Consider the following 20,199-nt stretch of genomic DNA (forward strand, 5'->3'; position numbering starts at 1 on the left):
CGAAAAGATTTTTCATCGATTCATTTTTTTTCAAGGCACTCCAAAGGCCGAAAATGAAAAAAAAAATTTCATAAAAATATTTTTTCGCGAAATAAACGGAATCAAATGATCGGTTAATTTGCCTTTTGGGTAGCCCATGATCACGTTCAGAATTGGCGTATAATTTCATGCAGAAAAAAAGGACAAAGACATGGTATTTTTTCATGAAAATAATAACGTAGTTTTTGATATGCGTTTGTTAGTCAAGTGAATAAAAATTATATGCAAAGGGCCGACATGGAATTTTACCGTCCATAAATTCCTTGAGATTGCGACAGTACGTGTCACGGCTTCCGAAACTGCGCGTGGTCGTCTCCAACCCCGGCCCGCACTGATCACAGTATCAAAAATTCCACCCTTCACCTGCTCTCTCTCTCTCTCTCCCTATTAATTTCCACTTACTGCACTCGCTTTCCCTCTCTACTCCCACCACTCGCCATTAACACACCACGAAATGAAGCAGCAGCTGGTTCTCCCACTCCCCCGGCGCTTGACTTCACGTAATCCGCTTCAGTGAAATGATATAGCATGGGCTTCTTCCGACGACTCTTCGGCGGCTCCAAGGACAAGCACCACCGGCGTTGGAGCTTCATCAGATCGCTCAACGACAAGAGCCGCTTAGCCCTCCCCAGCGCCCACCACTACCCCCTCGGTTCCGACGACTTGGACGCCAGCAAGCACGCCATCGCCGTCGCCGCCGCCACCGCCGCCGTCGCCGAGGCCGCCGTCGCCGCTGCTCAGGCCGCCGCGGAGGTCGTCAGGCTCACCAGCGGCGTGGGCGGCGGGGTTGTCGGAGGAGGAGCCGCGAAATGTGCTGTTCCGGCGCAGTTCTGCGGCAACCGCCCGCGCCTGGAGTATTTGGCCGCTGTTCGGATTCAATCCGCATTTCGAGGCTATCTGGTTGGTACTTTGATTTTTGGTTATACGTTCTTCTTGCTTTTAGGTTCGATTACCAGAAGTCTGCGCAATGTCGGTTCATTTTGGTGCCAAATTTGCATGAAAGCTATGAACTTGAAGTGAAATCTGAGTCAATGGCAATTGGGTGGATGAGGATTGCCGAGCTGAAATGTTCTGTGGAAACTTCATGAGGTGTGATCAGCAAGAACAACACGAAATCGATAGCTTGAATCAATCATTTTTTTTTTCTTTTGCACCTCTTGCCTTGCCTCTGTTTATACCTGAATCTCAATAATTCGGCTTCGTCAATCCTTTGTTTTTTTTTTTGGTCCCCTTTTTTCGTACACCTGCGATCAAATATGGAAGAGGACTAGCGTTGCAGGTGCTAAAAGTAGCACGACGCTTCATATTTCGTTCTAAAGGTCGTGTCCAGGTAATGAATAGCTTAGACTGTTAGGGGTTCCACACCTAAGACGAAGAGTGAACTTGGTGTTTAATGTTGATGTTGAAGGGTCGCGAGTGTGGGGACACAAAACTTTGCCTTAGGAAGACGCCGACACCGGCACCAGTCATGCTCAAAGTGGGAGGGAGAACCGATTCCTCGAGACCAGCCACCATGTTTGCTTTCAGACGAAAAGTCTGAGGGCGTTTCAACGGGCTTTGGGGTTCACACGTGTTCAACCACTTCCCGTGTCTCTCTCTCTAACCCAAAGTTCACTTCTTGGAACTCTCTCTCGTGACCATCATCGTGGTTGTCACTTGCTCATTGGAGATGGAGATCTGGATTTTTCTTTTGTCGATCACTCTGGTTTTTCTCTCTGTTGTTTTATTAGTTGTTTCAAGGAGATGTGAGTTTCAAGTTTTGACTAGTGGGACTCCGGGGTTGTCGATATAGCCAAATATTATATTAGAGTCGTACAGATATGTCAAAGGTTGTGTGTCGAAGAAAGGAAAAAATGGGTCAAAAGTATAGCGCATTTTCGGAATTTCAGCCCATCAAAGCAGTACCAGATGGGGGCCAATTTTCTCTTCCGGGTGAAGTGCATAGCTGGAAAGCACAGTACTGTGATCAATAGTTTCACCAATTTGATCCATCTTTTTCGTTTTCCTTTTGTTGTTCAAGTGGGGTGTGTATGTTCTATCTGGGAGGGTTGTACATTGCAGATCTAGATTACTTTGGCATTGGAGATATGGCTGGCTTCACAGCTGTTTCTTTTTTTTTTGTTCTTTTTAAAGTTTGCGAAGGTCCAGATAGATTTGCTTTCGTATGGCTGGGCCATCTTTGAGGGAACAGCAGCCTTAAAAAACCATTGGGAACTCTACATTTAGTGGATGCTTTTTGGGTATCTAATGATTCTTGTCCTAATTATGCAAGTGTTTTATCAAATGGGCCAGTTATGAACATGATTGTGACCTAAAGTTGCTAGCTCTTTCCCCCCTCGTCATTTGAAGGTGTATATGTTCGTTTGTTCAAGCAGCATCTGCTGTGTAAAACCCATGCTAAGCTGGTTGCCACTTTAAAGCGGCACCAGTGCTTCGTGATATTCGGGCCTTTGACAATTGGATTGGTCTTGCGATCTTTCTAAGAGTAGCTTTATATAGCTCTATGCAACTTACTGGGGGGAAAATAGAGTGGGGTAGGATGAACCGCATCCTACGATCTCTACATTAGCATCTCATTTCTTAAGCTCGGCCATGTTTATGAGCGAGTGGTTAAGATAGACAGATTGTATTCCTGTTTAGTTATTCTAATTCACAGTCTTTGCAATGCCAGGAAGTTCTGTTCGATTATCTGAAAGAAAATAATGACCCGAGAATGCGAGTTTACCTGTTAGTGTTGTAGTCTGATTTCTTTAAGCCATACTGCTTCTGGTTAATTGATCGGAAAAAGATGACCGACTTGCTAATGCCTCTAATTGCAATCTTCAAAGGCACGGAGAGCACTTAGAGCACTGAAAGGTCTGGTGAAACTCCAAGCGCTGGTGAGAGGCCATATTGTGAGAAAGCGGATGACAGACATGCTCAGGCGCATGCAAACATTGGTTCGCGTGCAGGTACGGGCTCGTGCAAGTCGCTCTTATACACCAGTTTCTTCACATTCCACCAGCAAGTCCTCTTTATCTCATCACCCGGTAAGAAGACTCGTCATCTGTAAACTCTTTCATTTATTATTCGGATGCCCCTACAATTGAAGTATCTAAATAAGTGGTCTGAAGGTGCAAGTTGCTTGCCAATATCATACTTGGTGAGTGTAGGGGAAACTATTAATTAATCTACCAGGGGTATCATCAAAATGTATATGTATTTGGTCTTTATTATTGGCATTTGTGCTAGTTGGCATCACAAAAGACTATTGTCGCCTATCGGTTTCATTCATGTTGTAGTAATTTAATGATTTTGTGCGTCATTTTGTTGAATTTGCTTGTCTGGATCATTGATGCTATTTGAAGCTCGCATTCTTCTTGTAGAGATGTGGCTCAAATTCAAACTTTAGGGGAAATATTGACATGGAAGGGGCAAAATTTGGATCAAATTGGCTAGACCGTTGGACGGAAGAAGGCGTAAGGGACGACCATGAGGATGCTCCACCAAGACATCGGCATGATGACGAGAGGAGCTCAAAGATTCTTGAAGTAGACACTTGGAAGCCTCACTTGAAATCTCAAAGAAAACAGGAAACTTACCAATCCCTGCATCAACCTATAGAATCCAACTACGTAAATCAGAATGTGATGGTGTCCGACTCTCCATCGAAATACTTGTCAAGAGCACCTCACCCAGCGGCAAGTTTATCCTCGGAGGAGATTCTTTCATCAAGGTCTCTGCATTTTCCCGGAGGTAAAGGTGAAATGCTCAAATCTGCTGATAATAGCCCACAAGTGAATGCTCTCTCATCTAGGCCTGGAAGTAGCAGTGCGAGGAGAGGTCCCTTCACACCAACGAGAAGCGAATGGTCGTGGGGCTTCTTTAGCGGGTACTCATGTCACCCGAATTATATGGCCAACACTGAATCGTCTCGGGCCAAGGTTAGGTCGCAGAGCGCCCCCAGGCAGAGGCTCGAGTTCGACAAGTATGGTTCTACAAAGAGATCTCTCCAGGCATCTTGGGATGCCGGGACTGCTTCGGAGAGGAATTACCCGCTATACGCTGACTTAAGGAGCAAAGCTTATGCGGTCTCCAACCGGTTGGATAGACTAGGGAGTACCAATTTGAGGTGACACAGCTTTGGTTTTCACTTCCTTGGCTTCGGTCCAGTCTTGTGTGTGATGATGTGTGGTGGTGATTCTGTCAAATTCACGGGAAGTTAATCTGTGAGTGCAAACCCCTTTGATATTTGTCCTGTTTTTGCTAGTCGAGTGAGTGCTTTTCCCCTGTTTTTCTTTTTCGTTAGTCAGAGTGACCCTCCTCTATTTGTTCCCCTTGTCAATGAACACAATAAAGCTGTGTACTTGTGAGACCCTGTAAAGTACTAATTTTTACTTGAACATTTGATTGCTCCTTCTGCATAACGATTCTTGAGGGGACGCCAGATTATTTTCTTTCGTCTGCATCCATCCTTCTCTCCAACACATGCGAAAATAGGAAGCTTCTGTTTAAGAAAACCTCAAATCATCTGATTCGAACTCGAGCACAAAGGACGTATCGAAGCTAAAACTTCAACTTCAATGACGAATCTGCGACAGGGTCGAAATGGAGTCAGATATGAGCAGACACATAGTTCAATCTGCATCCACTCGCTCGTCCCCACGAAACTCTGCTCGCGGGGAGAATCCATCGTCTCCACTCGTTTCGCTCGCCGTTCGATGGCAGGTCACATCAGAGCTTTCGTCTGTTCAAGGACAGAGAGTGGCGACCGACAACGGGAAACGCTATTAAATTCCCCCCAGTACCGCAAGAAGACAATTTGTCGGGTGGGTTCATTCACTCGTTTACTTCCTCAAGATGAAATAGAAGCAAAGAAGTGATTTTTCCATGGTATAGGGGTGTGATGCTCGAACAACAGCATTGATGGAGATCATTGGGTGATCATGGGATCAATCAGCTCTGGGCCCTCCTCCTTTATCTCCTGCTCTTGTCTATTCACCTTTCCTAATTCTGTGGTCTTGGTGGAGTAAAAAAGGTGGCTCAATACCCTTTTTTTAAGTCGTCTCATCACGGGTGGGGGAATTGTGATTCAAGAGCGATGCAATGAAACCACCTAATCCTAATAGAGAAAAAGGTGGAGATGCTTTGTGCAAGTAAAAGACTGTCTTCTTACTCCATGGGTAACAACAGGGGTCACTTTGGAAGTAAGTAAGAGCAATTTTAGGTGCCATTTCTTTGATTGGTTCCAATCATTGACGGCGATTTCTGCCACTGTGTGCTTTAAGAAACAGAGCACGGTCTTTCTTAGGATGTATCACGACAACGATAGACATTTCTCTTCTTCCCTTTTCTTTTTATGCGAAATGCTTGGGATTAGAATGTGGACGGAGAGGATGATGAATCCAAATACCATGGCAGCGCTCGACTGATTAAAATCGGATTTTTTTTTTTTTCATAAGCGCTGCCTACCAATACTTCCTAGATCGGGAAAAGACACCAACTAGAAAACACGATGCGTAAATAGATGAAGGAATTGAGCGACTATCGTCTGTCGAGAATGACGGTGGTGCGATGCCTTTGATGGAGGGGAACAATTTCTCCATCTCCTTCAATCGGGAAGCAGACCCCCCGTCGGCGTGTACATTTGGTGTGTGGCCGCAGATGCGGCGAATGCCGACATGGTTTTGCGAGACTCCCGTTGTCGCGAGATTTTAGCACTTGGCACTGGCAGCACCACTCTTATACGCTTTGATAGGCAAGACTCCGCTGTACGAGAAAATAACCATTTTTTTTCCTTGCGGTAAAAAGATCATCCTGTATGAGCTTATCTAAGCTGTGCAACCAAACTATTGCCAGCAAAAAGAAAGAATTCGGCGAACATAGTGATAGTTTTCTCGTACGCCGATACACAAAGTTCAAACAACTTTCGAAGGAATCCAGCCCAGCTCTCATAGCCCACTTCATGTTTGGTGCAGCCCTATAAACCTCTAAGTTGGTTTTCTCTGCCGGAAGCTCTTTTTTCATCTTTTTCTTCTATTTTTGGGCCCAGTGGACAAGAAAACATCATGATTAGTTCAAGTTCTGCACAGAGCTGTTAACGTTGGTGTCGTGGTGTAGTTGGTTATCACGTCAGTCTAACACACTGAAGGTCTCCGGTTCGAGCCCGGGCGACGCCAACTTCGTTCGTTTTTTCATTTTTTCCTGATTTCCAATTCAGTACCCAGAACACAAAAACGCATGCTAAATCTTACCACAGGGTGTTGTACAATGAGGATGAGTTACATAAAAATTAAGAAACTGCATTGAGCTCAACTAAGCAGTCTGTGCCGGTAAGTATGGCAAGATATACAGAATATTGCACAAGGAATATAATCCTGCATGTACAGTCCCACTAGAGAGCAACACCGGTCACATATACATACTACCTGTTACTTTTTTCAATAGGTCGTGTGAACTATTAAGCAAAGTCGAACTGCCCTCGAATAAAAATGCCCGATGTACAAACATATCGAGAGCGACCATCTCCCTCGGGGGTTTTAATTTCCATCACAACTCCAGCTATTGGTGGGTACGCAGCTCAGATAGTGACACCAGTGGCAATGGTCATTGCCATTCTTTCCTCGAAATAGCATCACCAGCGCTACAGTAAATCTGCAATCAAAGTTGGAAGGATGAGGAAGCTGAGTTTAACTTGAGAAAGCAATAAGCAAGATCCTTCCTGTAGAAGACCCATCATGTTGGTTCTACTGTACAGCTATCATATTTTGAGATATAGGTGATGATCGTGGTTTAAACTCATCTGTCCAGATTCGATTAATGAAAACTTGACAAAGGAAGGTAAATATAAAGTAAACATCTCCCCTTGCAGATCGACGTAAGGGTAGACATCAGTAGCTCAGCCACAAGGCACTCAGCCAGTGGCTGGGTGGTAGGTTACGGATGCGAGGTTACCGTTACAAACCCCTCAACCTCATAGCCAAGAAAAGGAAAGAAGAACAAAAGGCAGGGAACACCTCTACCACTAAGCAGATAGGACATCAATCACCTAGGAAGTCATCCGAGACAGATGAGGTAGTTTCACACATTGATGTCACAATTTCTTGACAATCCTAGTTGAATGCAACAAAAGAAGCACGATCCAATCAAAGACAGACATGTGGTGCAAAAAATCACTCTGCATGCTAATGGAGAGTCAAAGATCATCCTCAATTGAAGTTAACTCACCCTGCAAGTAGCAGCAGCAGGGAAGCTAGCCAGAACACATATTGATAGGCTTTGTACTTGGATTTGACAGGAACGTCAGCTGGAAGATTGCGATGGTCTAACCATGCTAATTGAGGACGGGGAAGCAAAATAAAGCCAAGAAGGAACCCCGTCAAGAAGCCACCAATATGAGCAAAATTATTGACATGTGGCAAAATCCCAATAGCAAGGTTAACAGCAATCACGAATGCCAGAGTGACCAGAGCTGCAGCCTATAGAAGCAGCTAAAGAAGGGGGTTAGCGCAAACTTCAGAATGTCATGAAGAAGGCAAGTATTAACGCATTAAGAGTGGAGGGCAACATGGGATAGCCAGGTTTGCTTGACTCACCTTATTTGTGTAAAGACTCCAGTTGGTAAGAAGTTCCGAAAGCATAGCTCCAAGCAGCCCAAAAAGAGCACCAGAGGCACCAACGGTTACGATATGTTGAATAAACAAAGCAGAAAGCACACTTCCGCCAAAACCTGATAAGAGAAAAATAATTCCGATGCGCACTGCCAAGTTGCAAAGAAAAATGTCACGTGATAGCAAAAAAACATAATGTGCCAAACATAAATCTCAATGCCGAACTGAGATTCTAATTAAGCCTAACGCACTTAATCACTTGATTTATAGATTTCAACGTATATGAACACCCGCTCCTTCATAACTAAGAAAGATTTTCCGGAAAATTGCTTCATTTGAGGAGAGAGATGACATGTGCATTGTTGGAATCTGATGCACAAAAGTATGTCTGGCAATAACTTTGCCCCTCATTGAGAGGTTAAAAACTAAATGGTCTTGAGTTGCACAATGTTTCAACAGAAGAGACAGGGCATAAGCCAACCAAAGGTGAATTACCAAACCCAAACTGCTGCTCCAGGCGGACTCCTATGAGTATCAGGCACAACATGTTCACCGCGACATGAATGACACCAGCATGCAACCAGATGCAGGTGACAAGCCTCCATCCTTGATGCCGATGCACAACTTTCTCCCAGTCAAGAGCTCCAAGTTTATCCAATCTTCAAAATGGAGGAAAAGCTTCAAATCAACTTCTGTTTTCGGTCTCACTTCTAACTTATCCGAGTGCCCATACAGTTAAAAGGAAATTGCCCATGACTGAAGGTACCATGTTGTTATCCACATGTTATTACCTACTCACATTGTGAACGAAAGAGCATATTCACTAAAAGATTTCGATACATAGGCAGAACAATTACCTCAGGAAAAATGAGGCTGTCCACCTCTAAATTAGAACTAAAACTAGTTCCCAGAAGAAGTGAATGTAAGGGAATTCACCAATTCAGTAGCTACAAGCATTAAATCGAATGAGCTGTGAAGTTATCTCACTAACGTCTGTCAGATTACGTAGCAGATAGTTAGAGAAACACCAAATTATGCTCCCAGATCAGTGCATCATTACATAAATCACGTTCTTCGGAAATCGAATTCACGTCGAGTGATTCCACATAATGAGCTCATTCATTCATCCTAAAGGACGGAAACGCAACCAACAATAGCTTTCTGTATCTAAACCTGCTGATCACCAAGGAGGCAAAATAACAAAATCAAAGAGAATCACAGAGGATAATTACGTGGGATTAGAAGGGCCGAAGAGAGGATTCAGCCTGAGAGGCTCGAACGAGAACCTCCCGAGGAACTTGGCGACGCAGCCACCAGTCCGGTGGTGCTTGGGACAGTCGTTCACGTACATCATCACGACGAACACCGCGATGTTGGCGACCACGAACATCGGCATCAACCACGAGGTCCACTGCGCGTCGCTATCGTCGACCACGAACGACGAGGAGGAGGAGTAATTGTTGCTGCTCCTCGAGACGTTCTTCTCCGGTCCTCCTCCTCTGCTCTCTATATCTACAGCCGCCATTCTTTTCCCAATCCCAAATTCTCAGTCAATTGAACAGTGTTCCGTCTTCTTCTTCTCCAAACCCTCTCTCTCTCTCTCTCTCTCTCTCTCTCTCTATGAGATTGATGGAGTTGGTGAAGTGATTTAATGGAGTAAGAAGTTTCGCGAGGAGTTCTTTTACAGGTTTCGTCTTCTGAAACTGCTTGCAGTTAAGCAACGAAGCGGCCGCGAACTGGAAAAAGGAGGAGGGATACTCTGGAAACTGGTCTCGCGAAGTCACAGCGCTTGCCCAATCAGAACGCGCCAACGCGAGGACGCACTGGGAGCTGGGTGACGTGGCAGGGAGGACGCGATTACGTGGCGGGAAACGACTGGTCGGAGGGAATGAGGTTGGTGTCTCGGTGGCCATCACACGGCGGGGCGCGCTTCGGACGCGCAATGTCGCCATCAGAGTGGCATCTCTCTGCGTATTCGCGGCTAATTTTAAACAGCGACGTGGGTGGAGAGGAGTACACGTTTAGTCTTAAAGCTCGTTGGATTACTCCTTTCGTTTAAAAATCCGGTCTTTGAAAATCACAGCTCAGGAGACAACAATCGGGCGAATTTGGCGAAGCTGGAGAAAACATTAACTTCGCTTTAAAGAGCGAATCTGGTCGCCTTCTCCGTGAAAAGGAATGGGAATTTCGTTCGGACATCGACCCCCAAACATGGAGAGAATCTACGAAAAGCCGCGTGCTTCTCTTCCATACGAGCTTGGAGAGAGCCCTTGCTTCAAGTTACAACTGGCGAGGGGAACAAAAGGGGTAGAAGAATAACGAAGCTTGTCGAATCCGAGAGAGAGTCGCGAATCGACGTTCGACTCGATCGAGCTGGGTTGTCGCTGTTGGTTGCCAAGGCAACTTCCCCCGTCGCTCCTCCTCATACATCTTCCCACGTGCCATTCGGAAGCTTTCGTGATGCTTACCCTGTTCGCGAAAGCTCGGCCCAATGAGCCCAATCCCTTTAGCAGATCCAAAGGCCCACAAAGCCACGGACGCCGGTCGAGATGGTGTCGTCTTATTCGTCCAAGAACGTACGCGAAGGTAATGTCTATTGGGCGCCCTTATGGATGTAGCTGCCGAGTTAAGATAGGGAGGGGGGGGACGTGGAAAGGTCTTCTTCTCCGCCCGACTGCAAACGCAAGGCGGAGGGGTAATGGGAAAAAGCTGGCAGAGATTGCTTTCAAGCATCAAATGATGATGAACACGCACATGCCGGGTCTCTACTTTTCTGCTTTTCCTCCTCCTGAGGTGAAAACAGGGCAAATTGGTAATCGGAGTCAGTCAATTCACCGCTCAGAATCTCTCTCTCTCTCTCTGTGGATGCAAAAGGTCACCTCTGGCTCTTCTAGCTATTTCCTCCAATCGACCCATTCTTGGCAAATTTCCAGTTCCCAATGAACTCAAGCCCAACTCAGCTCCTCAAAACATGAAAAAAAAAATTGTAAATTTCTCTGCTGCTTCTGCATCATCATCGGCTCTGTGGAGTAAAGCGTGCACGCATCTGGGATCACCCCCCGAACCACCCACCTCCTCCGTCTCCATCTCTCTCCCCCCATTAGCCACCTGTTAAAAACCACATTAAATGCCTGCTCCCTCTTCTTTCCTCAGTTAAGAAAGGTCGATCGTCGCTCGTCAGAGAGCTGAGCCATCGCTAAAAGACCTCCAAAAATGGTTCCCCAGCATCCAGCTGTGCGGGTGTACAGGGTAACCACAAGAGAGAGAAAGAGAGAGAGAGAGAGAGACTTGCAATTGTTCTCTGGTTCATTGGTGGAGTTAGTGGTTGGCCCAGAAGAATGGAGGAGTTAATGACGCCTAGGCGTCGCCGAAACGGACACTGCAAACGTGCACCCATCTCTCGCAAAATCCGGGGGAGGCCTTCGACAAAAAAACAAAAACTAATTCCTCGTATTTTACATTGTTTAAGATTAATTTATCGGTTAATTTTACTAAGGTTTTTTTTTTTTTTTTGGTCGAAATTTTACTTAGGTTGTAAGTCGCAATGGAATGACAGAAAATAAAGAGAGCGAGGGTCGTTCTCAAATTTTTTTTCCTTCAAAAATATTAGACAAGCAGGGATGTAGACATTGACATTATGCGGCTTTGATTTTGATTATAAAAAAAATCATTTCATCAATAGATGCAAGTTTTGCTTTTCGATGAACTAATGTATCTTATTTAGATTCGTTTTTCTCTAAGGAGCGAGGATTTGAACCCTCCATCCCGTCATTATTCCATCTTCGAGAACGCTTTTTTTTTTTTTTTTTGCTGAAATCCGATTGTAATGAGGACATAAGAAGCATCCATTTCGTACCCTCGAGTGAATTATTTCGTTAGGAATTTAGTATACTTTGCACGTAATTTTATTTAACAGCATGCTCTCGGACATTGAATCCAGCCAAAAACCTAACTGATTGTCTCTAAAGTTTTGTCAACTTGAGCATCTAGGTCGACAAAATTTTATCCGCGTCCAATTCATACTTGTGTTAGTTAATTTTTTCCACGCGACATTGTTCATTTCTTTTTCTCCATCGTACTTTAGCCTCGCCTGAGGGCAACGTTACTGTTTTTTTTTTTTTTGGTCGAGTAGGGCAATGTAACGTTAGTTGAATTAGCTTAGATTTGGTGTTACATAATTTTGATTAGAAAATTTAACCAAAATAAAAGAATTTGACTATATAAATCTAAAATAAATGAATTGATTGGAAACGCAAAAGTATGTGGATGAAAATTGAAAAAAAATTCTAGAGAAATTTCAAATAAAAACCTGAAATTGTCTTTATTCTAAATGAGGGCATTAAGTGCTCTCATTATTTTAAAAACAGCGTGATTAAGAGCATTTTTATTTATCTTTATTCTTTCTTTTTTTTTTTTTTGTCTTCTTTTTCACTGGTAGTCGACCATACGAATCACCGGCGAGGGCTAAGTGAGTTGCCCTCACCGGCCATATAGGTGAGGGCTAGCCTTACTTTGGGCAGGGCGAGGAATGCCTTGCCCGTGATCCATCCTCGACGGCTCGAGGCCAGCCCTGGCCGACCACAACCAAGGAAATAAAACGGCAGAAAAGAAAGTAAAAAATGAAGAGAATGCCCTCGATGGTAGAAGACGAGCCCTCGTCGACCGTAAAAAAAAAAAAAAAAGATGGGAAAAAAAAGGAAAAAAATCAAAAAATAAATGATGAGAACACTCTTAGTCAGGCTCTTTTTCGTAACAATAAAGGCACTCTACGTCATTGTCTGATAAAACGAGGGCAATTCAAGGCATTATTTTTAATTTTCCTTAATTTGTATCGTTTATTTAAACAAGCTCGGGTCCTCTATATCTATTTCTATCCTTTCTCGGCATCCAGCCTTGTCCAACGAAAAGTAACCCCTTGCCCTGTTCTTAAAAAAGAAGGACAAAAAAAAAAAAAAAATTTGAGACAACAAAAACCTCATAATTCATAAATGCTTTGGGTGTGGAGAGCCATGTACAGAGCTGAAGTCGGCCTCACGCAAAATGGAATTTATTCCCTACGTACTTCCAATTCAATAAAGGAAACGCGATGCTTGAGGATGTTTTGGTTCCAAAACACAGTGTTTTAAATTAGATTAAGCAAAGATGATTAGTTTAGAGGACAAAAAATGCTTAAATAATTCGGAAGTATGCATTTCATGTCAGATATATTGTATATATTAGGATTAGGATTATGTATTTATGTTTATACCCTTTCTCATGTTAGAACATTTCTTGTTTCCATTTTGTCCTGCATAGGGAGAGTACCAAAATCTTCACCTCTTCCAAGCCTGTATAAAGGCTTCTCTTGTGCATTGTTGCATATACCATATATTAGAGAACGAATTCAATCTCCAAACCTGACATTTCAAAAAGTAAGAGATCGTTTCGCACATTAACATGACGTGATCATATCCACGTCCACATCAGCCTCCTCCTGCGCAACAGCCTATGTGCACGTCACTGGAGAATTTAACCCGATGGACCCAATTCACCGTTATCACGACCTAGTTAGAAGAGATGATATTTATGTGCTCCTTTAAAAAAAAAAAAAAAACCGATCCGGCTATTTCGGGTATAGATGCAATGCAACACTAAGAAGAGAGACAGCTCACGCCTATGCTCTATTTGCAATGCATCTCCCGTTATTCGCACTTAAAAAGACTATGCAAGGGAAAAAGATTCTCTTGCAAAGAGTCTCTTTCTTTCCTTCCATTTTTACTCGATGGTTTTGCAGTTTTGGGGCTTGTGGAGTCAAAGTTGCACTGCGAGGGCCGAAGAAAACAACCCACCACCAACCTCGCTGCCCCATGCACATGCAGTTGCAGACCCTCCGACAACATTCGAATGACACTCGAATCATAGTTCTTTGTCCCCATTCCAGTTTCCTTTCTCTTGCAACTTCACTAGATTGATCTGCGACTCGTGATACATCTGTAATTCTTTCCTGGCGATCTGTGCGATACGCACGTTCTTTGATTTTCGAGAGAGGTGGTGTTGACGAACGAGATCTCTCTCCCCGTCGGTCGGTAGTTCCTAACGCAGCATTAGATTTGTAACCTTTTCGAGCATGCCGAGTGCTCGTCTCTAATGCAAAGAAGCAGCTCAGAATCAGAAGCATGAATCGATCGCGTAGTCCTCTTTAATCTCTTAGTCGCTTGTAATCTTACGTGGCGGTTTCAGAGCTTCATGGAGAAAAAGCAAGCTGCCCTTTCTCTCCCTGGGTCTCAAAGCTTTTCTTATTTCTACTCAGACGATAGAATAGTAGTGCTCTTAGACTGCTTAATATTAAATGCAGTTGACTCCCTCCCTCTCTCTCTCTCTCTCTCTCTCTATCAGCTGCTACTTATTAGTCAAACCCTAGAATAATACAGTAAGACTGGTTAATGTTAAATGCGGTTCGTTCTCTCTCTCTCTCTCTCCGCGGTGTAAAGCTTCTTTTTAAAGTCAAACCCAGGAGGACTCCTACAAGACTAGTTTAATATACACGAATGCTAGGTAATTTCATTTTTTTTTTAAAAACGATGTATTGAGTGATGTGATCGAGTATAAGTATAAGTCGATCGTATTTTTTTTTTTTGGTCGAGTAAGTCGGTCGTATTTACCGTCCAATGAAGTATAGTTTACCATGTTAATGTGCTGAGCAAGGTGCAAGTATAATTTTTATTCAAAAAAATGCAAAATATTCGTCACGTAGAATATGGATGAAGCGGACCGCTCTCTTTACATTAAGAATAATTCAACAAAATTAATGGCGCTATAAAACGAGGAGGACTCCTTATGCATTTTCGAAACAAGATCACTTAACTAATAATTTATAATCCACTAATTAATTTTTTTTTTTTTTTGAGGTAGAAAATGGGCGGGTGGGGACCGCAAAGCAAGCGAGAGAACAAAATAGAAGATCGCATTTGGGGAGATCGGTGCACCAGCAATTCGGGGCCCATTTGTCCTTGACTACTTCTCGCTTGCATTGGAGACACTTAAAAGATGACAAGAAGAACTTTAAATAAGAGCCCGAAACATTTTTATTTTCTTAGATAAACGAAGAATACGAAGTGGACTTTGCCTTAAATAATGATTTGGTCAAGGATGTTTTTGTCATTTCATTTTTTCTTTTCTTTCTTCTATGGGTGAGGGCCTAAATTACTGGTGTAATGATCTCCTCAAATGCGACAAAGGGAAAAAAAGAAAAAGAAAAAGAAAAAAGAAATGAGGAAAAAAAGAAAGAAATAAAAGAACGACGAAAATATCCTTAATCAAGTCATTCTTTGAAATAAAGATAGTTTTTCAAGCTCTTATTTGAAACACGATTTATTTCGGATCTTTATTTTTAAAAAAAAAATTACGAGCATGTCACGCTTTTTTTTGTTTTTTATAAATTTTCCCAAAACGATAAGGTGATATTTTAACATTTTTTTTTAAAGGAAGCAGGTAATTTCAAAATGACTGTATACGAAAGTAGGCACTAAGGCACGTGCCGTTCTCTGGACTGTTGACCTTCAATAGAATTGACATTTTAAATTATATGGATAATTACTTTAAAAGTACGTCAAAAGACATAAATTATAAAATAAAAGGATACGATATGTAGCAAATGGTGAAAAGACTTGGAAGGAATTTTCTCTGACATCAGTCAAAGGGCTTATTTGTTTAGAATTAAGTCGAAATAAATTTTTTTTTTAATCCTATAATTTTTTTTTTATAAATAATGCCCAAATTTCAAAGAATAATGAAATCAAGCAAAGAATTAATATTTATGCAGAGAATGTATCAAATCAAATAGTGAAAAATCTAATAATTACGAAAGAGAAAAATGGCATTGGCAGAGAGGCAGGGAGGAGGAGGAGGGGACAAAAGCCAGATATTCTGAAAACGATAGGATCCCTTGTCCGTATACAGAGATTAGGGAGGAGTGGGGGCCCGTTATTTCTTCTTTTTTGGGCCCAAATTGAAAATCAAGCTACGGAACGCCGACAAAAATAGAATAACCGATAATACGAGGGGCTTCCATGCAAACGAAAGAATTGCCGTTACGAATCACGTGAGATGCGTGCCCCCCCCTACTCTCTGACACACACTCTCCCGTACACTCCGTTCCCCCCCTCTCTCTCTCTCTCCTCCGCCTCCGCCTCCAAAGATGGCATTATTTCGCCCTTAAAACCTCCGGCTCTCTGTAAATAATGCTGGACACAACACGCCATTGATGTGTCGATGCACGACTCTCCTGTTCTCCCCAAACGATACTCTCGTTTTAACCCCTGCCCGTCTTCGTCCCCAGCTCTCATTCTGTGTCCACACAGCTCTCTCTCTCTCTCTTTGTGTCTCTCTCTCTGTGTCTTCTTTGAGAGACGATGATGGCGTCTGGTCCCCTGTTGACTCTGTTCTTGGCATTGCTCTCTGCTTTCGGGCTTTTGTTCGCGTTACCCGATGCGGCCGTTGAAGAGCGGGGAGTGCAACAGCCACTCTCGGACAAGGACCGCCTTCTCAGCTTCAAGGATGGCCTCGAGAACCCGGAAACTCTCGCTTCGTGGACACCGTCGATGACGCACTGCGAGTGGGACGGCGTCGCCTGTGACGGGGCCGGCCGAGTCGTCTCGCTCTCGCTCTCGGCTCAGTCCCTCAGAGGCCCTCTCTCGCCTTCCTTGTTCTCGCTATCTGCCCTCACCTCCCTCGACCTGTCGCTCAATCTTCTCTACGGAGACATCTCCGACCGAGTCGCACAGCTTAGGAGCTTAAAGGAGCTTTCTTTGGACGGCAACGGGTTTTCGGGCGAGGTCCCGAGCACACTCGGCGAGTTGACTCATCTCGAGACGCTCAAGCTCGGCGGGAACTCGCTCGCGGGGAAGATTCCGTCGGAGCTCGGGAACCTCGCGCGGCTCCAGACCCTCGACCTCTCCGGCAATGCGCTCTCAGGCGAGGTGCCGAGTCGGATCGGCGAGTTGGCCCAGCTGAAGTACTTGAACTTGGCCAACAACCTCCTCTCAGGTTCATTCCCTGCAACTTTTCTCACTGGGCTCTTGTCTTTATCTTCGCTGGACATATCGAACAACTCGTTCACTGGTCCAATACCACCTGAAATTGGCAACTTGAAAAACCTGACCGAGCTTTACATTGGCATTAACCAGTTCTCTGGCTCACTACCTCCTGAAATAGGAGAGCTTGACAATCTTGAAAATTTCTATTCGCCCTCGTGTTCTATAACTGGCCCACTCCCTGAGGAAATGTCAAAGATGAAGTCTCTCAATAAACTTGACCTTTCTAATAACCCCTTGAAGTGCGCTATTCCAAGATCCTTTGGGAAGTTGCAGAATTTGACCATACTCTATATGGTCACTTCTGAGCTTAACGGGTCGATTCCTGGTGAGCTCGGGAACTGTCGAAACCTGAAGACTCTAATGCTTTCCTTCAATTCTCTCTCTGGGCTTCTGCCTGAGGAGTTGTCTCAGCTCCCCATGTTGTTGACCTTTGCTGCCGAAAGGAACCAACTTTCTGGTCCGTTGCCTTCGTGGCTGGGGAGGTGGAAGATGGTGGAGTCGATTCTGCTTTCAAGCAACCGGTTGTCAGGGAAAATCCCTCCTGAGATTGGGAACTGTACAATGCTGAAGCACCTTAGCTTGAGCAATAACATGTTGATGGGTCCTATACCGAAAGAAATGTGTAATGCAGGGTCTCTGACGGATGTCATTCTCGAAAGCAATTTCTTAGCCGGCACTCTTGATGATGTGTTTGTGAACTGTGTGAATCTGACTGAGTTGGTGTTGGCAAATAATCGCATCGGCGGATCGATCCCGGACTATCTTTCGAATCTCCCGCTTTTGGTGCTAGACATTGATTCAAACAACTTCGTGGGCCCAATACCAGTCATTTTATGGAGCTCTTTGAATTTGATGGAGTTTTCTGCATCAAACAATCTTTTTGAAGGGACTTTATCTGCTGAAATTGGTCAAGCTGCTTCATTGGAGAGGCTTGTTCTTAGTAACAACATGTTGAAAGGTAGCATACCTAAGGAGATTGGGAATCTGACTTCTCTATCTGTCCTCAACTTGAACTCAAATCAGTTTGACGGGAATATCCCTGTTGAGCTTGGAGATTGCTCTAGCCTGACGACGCTGGACCTCGGTAATAATCGCCTCAGTGGATCCATCCCTGATACTCTAGCTGACTTGTCTCAGTTGCAGTGCTTGGTCCTTTCTCATAATAATTTATCTGGATCAATTCCATCGAGCTCTTCTTCATATTTCCATCAGGTTGGTATTCCTGATCTGAGCTTCCTTCAGCACCATGGGGTATTTGATCTGTCCCATAATAGATTATCGGGCTCAATACCTGAAGAATTGGGGGCTTGTGTGGTTGTAGTGGATCTGTTGCTCAGCAACAACATGCTTTCTGGTGAAATCCCAAGCTCCCTATCTCGCTTATCGAATCTCACCACGTTGGATTTGTCAGAGAATTTGCTTACTGGCCCAATCCCTCGTGCATTGGGCGACTCTCACAAGCTCCAGGGCTTGTATCTGGGGTACAATCAGCTGACTGGTTTCATTCCTGGAAGCTTAGGCCATTTGAGCAGCTTAGTGAAGCTGAATTTGACGGGTAATGAGTTATCAGGTTCTATCCCCGCTAGCTTCGGGAAGTTGAGAGGGCTAACTCACTTGGATCTGAGCTTCAACAATCTCACTGGTGAGCTTCCTGCTTCACTATCACAGTTGCAGCATCTTGTAGGGCTGTATATTCAGCAGAATCAGCTGTCTGGGCCGGTTGATGAGCTCTTCCTGGATTTTATTTCATTGAGGATCGAAATGGTGAACTTGAGTTGCAATTCTTTTGCTGGAACTCTGCCACCGGCACTGGGCAACCTGTCGTACTTGACCTACTTGGATCTTCACGAAAACATGTTTGCGGGAGAGATTCCTCCGGAACTGGGGAACCTAATGCAACTTGAATACCTCGATCTTTCGAGAAACAGGCTCTCCGGACCCATTCCTGATCAAATGTGCAGCCTGATCAGCCTCAGCTATCTGGACTTGGCTGATAACACATTGGGAGGGCCAATACCCTTGAAAGGAATTTGCCAAAACCTATCGAAGAAAGCGCTTGCAGGGAACAAGGACCTCTGTGGTAGTATCATCAGTTCAGATTGTCAGATCAGAAGATTCGACGGGAGATTATTTCTGATAAATGCTTGGGGACTTTCTCTAATCGGGATAGGGGCCGTGCTTGGGATGCTCTTCTTAGCTTTTGTTCTGAGGAGATGGGTGATTAGAAGCAGTAAGCAAGCTGATCCCGAGGAAATCGAGGAGAGCAAACTAAAAAGCTTCATCAACCAGAATATCTATTTCTTGGGTAGCAGCAGATCCAAGGAACCATTGAGCATCAACGTGGCTATGTTTGAACAGCCCCTTCTGAAGCTGACATTAGTGGATATTCTCGAAGCCACCAATAATTTTTGCAAAACCAATATAATTGGAGATGGGGGTTTCGGAACTGTTTATAAGGCCACTCTGCCCGACGGGAGAATGGTTGCTGTCAAGAAGCTGAGCCAAGCAAAGACACAGGGTCATCGGGAATTCACTGCTGAAATGGAGACTCTAGGCAAGGTGAAGCACCTGAATCTGGTCCCGCTACTCGGCTACTGCTCCTACGGGGAAGAGAAGGTGCTCGTGTACGAATACATGGTAAACGGGAGCTTAGATCTTTGGCTGAGAAACCGCACTGGGACCCTTGATGTTCTGGATTGGCCCAAACGCTTCAACATAGCGATTGGAGCCGCACGTGGGCTAGCTTTTCTTCATCACGGATTCATCCCGCACATCATCCACAGGGATATAAAAGCCAGCAACATCTTGCTCAATGAAGACTTCGAGGCCAAAGTTGCAGACTTTGGCTTGGCAAGATTGATCAGTGCGTGCGAAACTCATGTGAGCACCGACATCGCTGGAACATTCGGTTACATTCCACCGGAGTACGGGCAAAGTGGGAGGTCCACTACAAAGGGGGACGTCTATAGCCTCGGAGTCATCTTGCTTGAACTGGTGTCGGGGAAGGAGCCCACGGGGCCCGACTTCAAAGAGATCGAGGGAGGGAATTTGGTGGGCTGGGTGTTTCAAAAGATCAAGAAGGGGCGCGCGGTCGACGTTCTTGACCCGATGGTCCTCAGCGCCGATTCGAAGACAGCCATGCTTCAGGTGCTCCAGATTGCAGCCGTTTGCCTCTCAGACAACCCAGCCAACAGGCCGAGCATGCTTCATGTGTTGAAGTTTCTCAAAGGGATTGAGGAAGATTGAATGTGTCACGCTCTGGCGTTTGCAAGTTAGCAGTGACTTTATGGGTTAATTTCGCTTACTGTAAATTAGTTTAGGAACAAAATCAAGAGGGAATAGTGCAAAGCCTTAACCTTTGCTCGTCTAGTTGTAAGTCGGAGTTGTAGCTCCTTGCTGACTAATCTCGCACTGTTTCCCTTGTGAAACAGATCTTGCTCAATTCGAACCCTTCATATGGAATTATGGATGAAATGAATAGGGTTTACTAATGTTCC

At 44.4% G+C, this 20,199-nt stretch overlaps 3 protein-coding genes and 1 non-coding gene across 6 annotated transcripts; 3 read left to right on the forward strand and 1 right to left on the reverse strand.

Moving 5' to 3' along the window:
* Positions 1–416: 416 nt before the first annotated feature.
* LOC115742662 (protein IQ-DOMAIN 23-like) lies at positions 417–4,442 on the forward strand. Of its 2 annotated transcripts, XM_048271511.1 has the most exons (4): positions 417–939; positions 2,868–2,990; positions 3,113–3,181; positions 3,405–4,442. In XM_048271511.1, exons 1-4 carry the CDS (start codon positions 568–570, stop codon positions 4,152–4,154), a joined length of 1,314 nt encoding a protein of 437 aa, XP_048127468.1. In that variant the 5' UTR covers positions 417–567; the 3' UTR covers positions 4,155–4,442. The 2 variants fall into 2 exon arrangements, with proteins under 2 accessions (XP_048127468.1, XP_048127467.1); XM_048271510.1 differs by lacking the exon at positions 3,113–3,181 and having other exon boundaries at positions 419–939; positions 2,868–3,068.
* A 1,681-nt stretch (positions 4,443–6,123) lies between these two features.
* Positions 6,124–6,197, forward strand: TRNAV-AAC. Its single transcript has one exon. It is a non-coding gene; the product is annotated as a tRNA-Val (tRNA).
* Positions 6,198–6,299: 102 nt separating this feature from the next.
* LOC115742626 (RHOMBOID-like protein 3) lies at positions 6,300–9,342 on the reverse strand. Of its 2 annotated transcripts, XM_030677030.2 has the most exons (5): positions 8,861–9,341; positions 8,124–8,287; positions 7,614–7,777; positions 7,246–7,496; positions 6,300–6,672 (listed from the first exon to the last, which is right to left on the reverse strand). In XM_030677030.2, exons 1-5 carry the CDS (start codon positions 9,151–9,153, stop codon positions 6,558–6,560), a joined length of 987 nt encoding a protein of 328 aa, XP_030532890.1. In that variant the 5' UTR covers positions 9,154–9,341; the 3' UTR covers positions 6,300–6,557. The 2 variants fall into 2 exon arrangements, with proteins under 2 accessions (XP_030532890.1, XP_030532892.1); XM_030677032.2 differs by lacking the exon at positions 6,300–6,672 and having other exon boundaries at positions 7,352–7,508; positions 8,861–9,342.
* Positions 9,343–10,470: 1,128 nt separating this feature from the next.
* On the forward strand, positions 10,471–20,052 carry LOC115742625 (leucine-rich repeat receptor protein kinase EMS1). Its single transcript, XM_030677028.2, has 2 exons — positions 10,471–10,489; positions 15,968–20,052. The coding sequence occupies exon 2, from the start codon at positions 16,019–16,021 to the stop codon at positions 19,946–19,948; it is 3,930 nt and encodes a 1,309-aa protein (XP_030532888.1). The 5' UTR covers positions 10,471–10,489; positions 15,968–16,018; the 3' UTR covers positions 19,949–20,052.
* Positions 20,053–20,199: the final 147 nt, after the last annotated feature.

This window comes from Rhodamnia argentea, chromosome 10 (genome assembly GCF_020921035.1).
Source record: "Rhodamnia argentea isolate NSW1041297 chromosome 10, ASM2092103v1, whole genome shotgun sequence".
Taxonomy (NCBI): Eukaryota; Viridiplantae; Streptophyta; class Magnoliopsida; order Myrtales; family Myrtaceae; genus Rhodamnia; species Rhodamnia argentea.

Bases quoted from the DNA above. Each gene is read 5' to 3' on its own strand.
- LOC115742662 (XM_048271510.1), top strand. From the start codon at position 568: ATGGGCTTCTTCCGACGACTCTTCGGCGGCTCCAAGGACAAGCACCAC. The intron at 940-2,867 runs GTTGGTACTTTG...CAATCTTCAAAG, and splicing joins CCGCATTTCGAGGCTATCTG to GCACGGAGAGCACTTAGAGC. The intron at 3,069-3,404 runs GTAAGAAGACTC...TTCTTCTTGTAG, and splicing joins CCTCTTTATCTCATCACCCG to AGATGTGGCTCAAATTCAAA.
- LOC115742626 (XM_030677030.2), bottom strand. From the start codon at position 9,153: ATGGCGGCTGTAGATATAGAGAGCAGAGGAGGAGGACCGGAGAAGAAC. The intron at 8,288-8,860 runs GTAATTATCCTC...TCCATTTTGAAG, and splicing joins TTCGGCCCTTCTAATCCCAC to ATTGGATAAACTTGGAGCTC. The intron at 7,497-7,613 runs GTGAGTCAAGCA...CTGCTTCTATAG, and splicing joins GGAGTCTTTACACAAATAAG to GCTGCAGCTCTGGTCACTCT.
- LOC115742625 (XM_030677028.2), top strand. From the start codon at position 16,019: ATGATGGCGTCTGGTCCCCTGTTGACTCTGTTCTTGGCATTGCTCTCT.